The 9267-nt window shown below is 34.1% G+C and overlaps 1 protein-coding gene across 1 annotated transcript in view; it reads right to left on the bottom strand.

Annotated features, from left to right (window-relative positions):
* Positions 1 to 6692, bottom strand: part of LOC106107769 — a 24063-nt gene extending 17371 nt beyond the window's left edge. The window contains exons 1-4 of the mRNA XM_013288770.1: positions 6660 to 6692; positions 3379 to 5765; positions 3227 to 3291; positions 2936 to 3123 (exon numbers count right to left, since the gene is read on the bottom strand). Coding sequence (XP_013144224.1) covers positions 2936 to 3123; positions 3227 to 3291; positions 3379 to 5758 — 2633 coding nt within the window. The 5' untranslated portion in view covers positions 5759 to 5765; positions 6660 to 6692. The remainder of the gene's footprint in view (positions 1 to 2935; positions 3124 to 3226; positions 3292 to 3378; positions 5766 to 6659) is intronic.
* Between the last annotated feature and the right edge of the window lie 2575 nt (positions 6693 to 9267).

Raw genomic sequence — 9267 nt, forward strand, 5'->3', positions numbered from 1 at the left:
GTGAGCTAATAATGATGTAATGGTAGTAGAAGCCGATGTATTTTAAGTTAGAGGGAGACCGAAAAAAGTATGGATGGATTCTGTAAAAGATATACTTAAGGCAGTGGATTCAGATGACGGCTGATAGAGATATATCGAAGGGAACTGTGCCGACCCTACGGGGGATAAGGGCTGATGATGAGAAGCCGCTGTACATCATACGAATATGAGTGTTTTAATATTTAAAATGGTAAAAACAAGTGTAGCTTTCACCCTATTCTATTATTTACTGCTCAGCCTTCAGAATGGCCCCCCTTGTTTCGTTTGTAACTCGACCACAGATCGTTAAGTCTGAATTATTTAGACGATATACGCTGACATTTATTCTCTAGTAGCTTTCGCCCGCGACTAACCGCGTGGAATTAAAAAAAACCAAAGTGAGTATCCTATGTGTTCTTCCAGACTTTGCCCTACATCCGTGCCAAGTCAATCGAGATCTGTTCAGGTATTTAGGTGATATACTCTAACAAACCTGTATCCACCCATGTAAACTTTCGCATTTATAATATCAGAATGATTTCTTTTATGTGGAATTTGACACAACTACGATTTTTAGCAAAACCCTTAATTGAAAAGTTATTTCTAAAATAATATTGCTATTGCGGATTTCTACAGGTTGTAGTGCTTTCGCTTTTTTGGAGAATCCCGATACAAGATTCGAATTTGTTAAGTCGCTTACGTTTAACGATTTACCAAATATTTTCGAATCACGCTGTGCAAAATATTACAAAGAAATAATAAGGGCAAATTAGTGCTTTCCAGTCCGAAGTACATGGTAAAACTAACACTAAATACTTCTAAAAGGAAATCTTAATTGAGACTTGAAAACTCCGCTTATGGTCTTCAAAGTTAAAGTTTGTTAGAAATTTGCTCTACGTAGTTCTGCGACGAGTATTGATTAATCTTTATTCCAAAGACGTAGACTACTGCTACGCCGTAGATGTATTGATGTAGAGTCGATTATAATAATGACCTCATTTTCGTAGGTTAGTAACAGTGACAGTCCCACTAACTTCTCTGGCCGGCTCGAAAGATGATATCGCGGTTAATTGAAATAAGATTCGGATTTCCACCGTTTTCTTATGAGAAAAAGATAGGAAGTGAAAGTGGATTTGATGATGAAGACGCATTGTAAAGGTTATGTGCTCCTTTTCTCTCTTCTTTAGTCAATTAACGGTAGGCGACGTAACCAGAAATTGCGGATGTCTTGGCAGGGGTTTCTTCGCCTTTTTAGCGTAATTATAGGCAAGGCAGCTTCAGTCCTACAATTTTCTTGTGACTTTTTAAATTGCCAGTGGGTGCTAATGATTTAGTCTTCCTATGCCTATTGTGTTCAGTGCATCTGTTTTCCTTGGTTAGTAACAGAGACAGTGCAATTAACTTATCCGGCTATTTTAATTAAGTTTCACTTAAGTTCACCGGGTCAAATTAATTGGTCGGTCTATAATGATCTCTTTTCCGTTGGTTAGTAACAGAGAGGCGAAGAATATCTGTCACTCATGACAATATACTCCAAGGTTTCAGCAAATTGGACGCTCGCCAGCGCTCCCACTAATGACACTTGAATTCTTTTCGACGTTGCATTATGACAACCTCAGCCATTGTACCTTATCAGTTACAGCTATAAACATATTGATGTCTCACTTTATTGCAATGAATACAAAAGAGATGACTATACGTTTGTACAGGTGTCTATGGATATACAAATCGCAATATTGTACAAAATTCTATTTTGTATTGCATACATCCTTTTTTCTTTCTATATCTGTGATTCGTTATAGTCATCTTATAGTACGTAAGTTCTTTTTATTATATTAGTATTACAATTAATTATTAATCACATTTTATTGAATGAAAGCTATTTTGTCTAAGGAAGCCATAAAATATTATTGCCCTAATCGAATGGGTTTACTGCTACATTTGTAATGGAGTCCATCAAATTATACTCGTCACATATTGACCTGATATTTCAGCTAACTCATAAAGATGATACGAGGCAGGTTTTTTCATATAAGATGTATGATTTGATTAAATTTGAGATTTAGTTATCTTTTAGATAAGTAGGTCTAGACAATAATCTAATTGATTTAGTTTTGCTTATTAGGAAATCGTGGGATATGAAACTTTGATGCCGTTATCATTTACTAAAACAAAAATGAAAGATATTTTAACTACAAACTATATTTTAGATAATTCTTAATCATATATATTGTTAAAAATGAAGTATTAATCAAACAAAGATATGATAAACGTATTTCGATACATGTGAAATACAATCACACTATCAGTAGCCGCCCGGCACTGGGACCCTTACCGAAATTACTCCTAAACCCCAGCAAATTGACACAGGAGCCGATAGATACAATAAATCCGTGAACACACAATCCACAAACACGTACACAACACAGCTATGTTCAATGCGTAATTCTAAAACACCGGGTCGCAAACAAAATGGACACTCACAGCGTGGAGTTAGGACGTCGACTGGCCGGGGTTGCGCCGCCCTGCCATCGATCGATGTGCGCAGTACCACGCTCGCGTCATTTCCACCCCCGATATCTTATGTATGAACGGTACACGATGGGGAAGAGTGAAAAATTTTTCATGCGGCCGACGAGCCCCCTTTCAAAAGGTGCTTTGCTACCGATGAGATTTAAGATCCTATTACGATAGTGATCTTTGCGATAGATTTAGATGCGGCGTCGGTAAGATGTAGAATAAATATTTAAATTGATCAGTATTGGCTCAAAAGACTGGTATCGAGAGATGAAAATCTTTAATAATACCAACTTACAGACTATTTAAAATCAGATAAAACAGTAATAGAACACAAATCAGTACGTAGTACCGACATGTTTAGATAAAATAAAGAGTGAATATCTCTATTCAATCTTACCTGTATTTCTTGTCCCTATGCCAGACAGAGACGTGAAGCATCTGATGGTCATACACAGCTGTTGGGAGAGGTAACTTCAGATGCCGCTGGAACTCCGGCTCTCGTTTCCCGTACAGAACCGAGGTACGCTGGAATATTGACCTCTGAGATGGTAGCGAATGGTTCTCGTTCACATCGGTTATCACAACCTGGTAAAATAAATAGACTTATTAAAATATGTCATTAAATTTATTGCTATGGGTAAACTATACACTAATATTTTCATTACAAAAAATGCATTTTGTCTATTACCTTTGCATAAGCATTAACATCTTCCGTTTGTCCGGATGGTCTCTGAAGGTCTCGACAACGAATAACTATAAAAACAAAAGAATAATGAAAATAAGAACTGACTTTTCAAAAAAATAATCAGATTAAAAAAAAGTCCGATAGTCACCACTCACCGTGAACGTCTATTGCATCATGTCGTGTTTTTATTTCTAAATCTATCGTAGCTTTTAATGTTTGAAATCTATCAGTACTACGATCTAAGCGGTTACTAGCTACGCTTCTACGTTTCTCTTCACTACTATTTATACTACTTTCCTCTAGAGAATACGTGAGACAACGTCTCGTTGACTTATATTCTAATACTGGAGTTAACGCATCGTTTATTATGTCTTCGTCTAATTTGCTAGTTTTACTCGCTCTTTCTTCACTGAGAATATTACTTTGTCTTTTAACACCCATAGCAGGTGTTATAGGGCTGGGTATACCATTTTCTAATGTCAAACCAAACAGTTCTCTAGATCGTATATTTTGTTGAATAGGTTTATAAGACATTAGACTGCTGTGAGATACATTGGTTAGAATTGATCTATTATGTACATTTTCATCTTCGTATATGAAAGGGGAATTAAGAGGCTCACATAATGATACGTTTTGCAATTCTAATGCGGGGCTTGGTATACCCATTTCCAGAGTACGTAGTAATGAAGGTTTAGGGGAGTTTCGATCCATTTGTTTGCATAGACTTTCGTTGCTTTTTACAGTTTTCTTTTTACGTATACATCTTTGTCGTCTTAATCGAATGTTCTCATTGGTCGTGAATAAATCGGGAGTAGAATCTGATAGCGTATAATTAAGATTACTTCTACTACTGCAGGCACTTAAGGAATATGATCTGTGTAATGGTTTATTTATTTCTATATTTAAGTGTTCCATTTCTAATTCATCGTCTAGTTTACTAGGTGTACGAACTTCTCGTTCGTTGTATCCATCTCCATCGTCTAATAGAAAACATCCTATTGGAACGTTTTTTAATAATTTATCATTAACTTTGTGAACTGGCAACATTTTCTTTGTTGGACTATTTTTAGGTGATACAGAACTCTCTCGTGATAAATTTACGTATTTAGCCTCTTTAATTAAATTTGATTTATGTTCGGTTTGCGGTCTTACAAATAAATCTTTAACAGCATCTAAAGGAGGTCGTTCTTCTTCCACAGTCAATTTTGGATCGGGAATATTTTTTAATATTCGACGTTTAGATTTCACGATTTTAGTACTTTTGATGATGTCTTCTATCATTTTTTCAAGTGTTACATCACCCATTTGAGTAGTAGAGACCGTAGATTCTGATGCGTTTGTCAATGATTCTTTTCCTAATATAAATTTATTTTCCATTTCTGTTGAAGTTTCTTCGTCTTTTATAATTAGATTAAAAGGGTTTTCTATTTTAGGAAAGTATTGAGTTACGTCACTGGTAGGAGTGGCTCTTTTAGTTAGATTTATTTCATGTGTACTCATAGCACTAAACCTTAGTGCTTCTAATTTAACTGATAAAGGTGTCATCGATATAGGAGAGCATCCATCTCTGACAAGAGCATGTGTATCTTTCTTATCCACGCAAGGAGATTTAAAAGAACTTTCAAAGTCGCTAGATTTTTTCCTAGTTCTTTTTAAAGGTCTTATACTTATAGGCAAATCTTCGTTCTTTTTTAAATAGACAGGATTGTCCATAAATATGCTATGTCCAAATATTGGTAGTGTAGATTTTTCTATTTCATGTTTGTCTACGACTAGTGGCTTTTCTAAACAGTTTAAAACTAAATCTTTCTCATATTCAATTTCAACTACATCTTGATTTGTGCTTTTAGTTGTACATATAGGTTTGTTTTTTCTTGCATACTTTTCCATATTGAGTGAGTTTTTACTACTTGTGGTTGTTGCACTAAGTCTGTCTGAGAGCTCGTTCAAAGATGGCTCTGATGTGCTATGACTTAGTTTTTGTGAACATAAAAGACTTCTATCAATATTATTAATTCTTCTTTCAGATTTATATGCGCAAAGATTTCTAGTGAAAATGTCACTATTGTTTGAGATATTCATTTCTAATTTTCGTTTTTTAGCTTCTCTAACTCTTCTGCTATATGAAGGAGGAGTCGGTGGTAATTCAGGGGCGAGTTCATCTTTTGGATTATCTTCATAAAAATTTATATTTTCAAATTTCTTAACAGGTGTAACAGACGTGGGCGTTAAATTGCTTACATCTTTCAAAGCTATATTTTCAGTATTCTTAATGAAACCTGGTTTATAGTAATTAGGTGTATTACCTATACAATTTACATTTTCTTTATCTATTCCTTTGTTATTTCTTCTACCAGTTGCTCCCATAGATCGCCTTTGATATCGACTTGGTTTCTTGCTTTTCTTGGCTTGAGCATCTAATGATCTTCGAGTTCTTTCATTGCAACGTCTATTCGAATTAGGATCTTCTACTTCTTGGGGGATAGCAGTCGCCTGACCATCTTGATTCTTTTTGTATACGGCCCACTTCAGCATTTTGCACCTGTTAACAAAATAGTGAACATAAAATCTATGTTTAAATAATGTATTTTAGGTATTTTATAATTATCTGTAAAATATTATGTTGTCATATATCCATATTAAAGATATGTAAGCTTTAACATGAAAGTTTAAAGTTCAGATTAAGTTATTAATAGAAGTTATAAAGCAAGATAAGCAACTTTGTGAAAGCTTCCTTGAACTTTACATCGCATGATCACAACTTAGTTCCTTATCTTTTGAATATAAGTCGTAGGCGTATTATAATGTTGTTATGGTAATTTATTATTTATAATATTTGCTATATTTGTAGTTACTATTCCACCCGCGGAAGCTGGAGAAAAACATTTGATAATAGTTAAAAGTTTTGCGTCTTTGAATTGAAGTTTAAAAATTTTAAGGACATTTGGCAGTTTTTAATACTCTGTTTTAATTAAATTCAATAGGAGCCAAATATTAGGTCTCGAGTAAATCGAAATTCAAAATGTTATTTCATTAGTATATTATCTTCACAAATTAAATTGACTGTGCTAAAAGCGACACGATAGCTGTAAGTTATCATAATCCAGGTAAATAACCAGACAACAATACAAAGAGCGCGGGTAATTTTGACAGATGACGTTTGCTTTGGCGCGCTTTTTGCAGCGCCGTGCCTGCGGCCATTATAATCTGTCATCGTGCGCTGACAGTGTGTCGATTTGTCACGACTTTGTACCATTCCCACAACCGTTAGATACAAGGAATGTTCGTGATAAATACATTTGAAATATAATGCTATATTATTGTTTAGTTTTCGGATGAGAAATTGGTGAAATGAGAACATTACTATGATAGGACAATACATATGTCTAGAGTTCTTAGCGAACATATTATAGACTCGCGTACTAACTTAACTTACTTTACATATAATCAACTAGCTGTGGCTCGCGATGTCCTCGGCGTAAAATTTAAAAGTAATAGAAATATATAGACTATGTTATTAACTGATAATGTAGCTTTTAAATAGTGAAAGAATTTTTGTAATCGGACCAGTAGTTTTTGAGTTATTTCAAAACATACAAAAACACAAACCTTTCCTATTTAATATTAGTACAGATATAGACAAGTTACTTATGAAATTTGGTAGTATTATTTTAAAACATTGCGATATGTAGGCATGGAATGAACCATGTCATAAATACCAATCAAATAACAAAACCAAATCGGGTAACTTAATTAACGTAGACTTATAAATCACATGATTCCAGATACGTCAATAAACAAATGAAATAATACTGCAAACTAGCATTTATTTCTAAGATGTTAAAGTTTAAATTCAACTAATACAATAGTACAAATTGCACAAGTCGTTTTTGGTGATTAGCTAAGAATTTGCGACGTATAGTGCGACTTCGTGCACTTGATAGTTATAACGGCAGTCCCGTGAGCCTTGGTTTGACACGCTTTAGGAGTCTATTTGAAATGGATTCAAGATTGAAGTATACCAACGTATCAATGTAATCGAATTAGATACGTTGAAATATCGATTGCAATGAGTATGGAAATTCATTCCATCTATCTAATTCACACACTATCTAACTGTGTTACCTTATTTGGTCAATTTTAAACCACAACATTTTTGTAGCGCTAAATTATTAGCGCAATATCTCTCTAAGTTTGAAGCAGTCCAGTATAACCTTATATGCAAGTAAATTATGACTTGAATCTCAGACTAGCTGTTCCCATGCGACTTCATCCGCATGAAATTATGAAAATTTTATTTAATTGTTTCATTTTGTCAAATCATCAATTACAAATGTCAAAATGACATGACATGATGACAACCTTGCTTCTTTGATGTTGGCAGCAACTTATGGTCTCTTTCCCACATTAGGGTTTTTATCCAAAATATTTACCCGTAAGTTTAACAGCGTGAAAATACATAGCCTAAAGCGTGACGTAAGTGTAGGGCTTTTCATTAAAAAAAGAATTATTCAAAAATATGCCGTGATTGCTGACATCTTAGGCAACAAAGAAGTGTGTGGTTACGCTTTATTATAATAGTATAGATAACACAGTAAAAGTGGTATATCTAATAGTTGGAGTTACTACATTTATATGGAAGATAAATACTTATTTAAAGAAAACTGTTAACTAAATAGTAAAGAATACTCAGAATATATTAATCTGTAATTCGCCGTTATACTAAAAATATTATTTTAATTACATCAAGGGTTAAATACAATAAGTTAATTACACAACCTAATCGCTTACGAATACAACAAATACAACATTATACCAAAAAATTGGCTACGAATTAAAGCTTTGTTAAACTCAACAGAATGGCCGATTTCACTTCGGTTACGCTCAAGCAATAACTCATACTTCCCTCAACCAACCAAATTGAGTGTATAATTTGAGTCTCGGCGTGCATTCAGACGTTGACAGAGACATGCTGTGTTCAGAAACCAGTGTATACACAACGACCCCGGAGATTTCGCGAACTAAATACAACACCGCAAAAACAGGGCGTACGACTATTATCCTCTCCCTACCGTTAACGTCAAATTACTATTGAATTTAAGATTTCTTCTGGAGCATTTTTTAATATCAAATTCACGTCTCGACTTGAAACTTGGGGTGGAAGGACAAAAAGGTTTTCTTGTACAGATTTCGAGTTCCTGAACGTAACAGAATAAGGTTTAGAATATAAAAATCGCATTTAGACTGGCAACACAAGAATGTCAACTGTTCAATGAAACACGTTTTAGCGGATTCGATTTTTGAATTTAGTTTTGCATTAAGATCTGAAAGCTGTATAAGAATGAAATGCGATTGAAACGAGTAAATTTGAATCTAGAGGTGATGTTATTAAGAGTGACATAAATAGCAAATAAAGGAAGTTAATATTGCAACGTTTGCCAAGCACTGGAACCGGCTTGTGCCAAAACGGATACTTTTCCTTTGTATGTCTTGGATGATTTGACATTGCAAGTTTGTCGTCGGCTTTTGAATTTGTCATCCAAAGATTGTCCCATATGGTTTGAATATTGAATACTAAATTAGGTCATTGTATAATCGCGTTGAAGAGTTTATTTGGAATATACTTAAAAAATAATTCTCAAGCAAAATTTTTCTTTACATCAGTACTTTTATTTTGGTAAAAAATTTCAGATAATCTCCGCTGTACCTTTTTTGCTTTTCGATCTTTCTTGTGATTTACTTGTTTTACTTTTAAAGCAGTAATTAGTTTTAAAGATAGGTTGCCAGTGTGTTTTTGTCTACGGTTATATTTTAAATAAGAATCCATTCTTCTTAAACATATTTTTATGTCAATTTTCCAGTACTGTTCTCAGCTATATCGTATATCATCACAGGTTTATCGATCGACAATGTTTGTCGGTTGCGCCGGCAGGTGGCGTTTCATGAATAATTCAGAATAAACGTTGCGTGCGTTTCCCTCGTGGTTACTTTATTACGACAAAATAAATACATTTCTGGTACATTTATTTCGGATATTTAATATG

This window comes from Papilio polytes, unplaced genomic scaffold (assembly GCF_000836215.1).
Source record: "Papilio polytes unplaced genomic scaffold, Ppol_1.0 DF821845.1, whole genome shotgun sequence".
Taxonomy (NCBI): Eukaryota; Metazoa; Arthropoda; class Insecta; order Lepidoptera; family Papilionidae; genus Papilio; species Papilio polytes.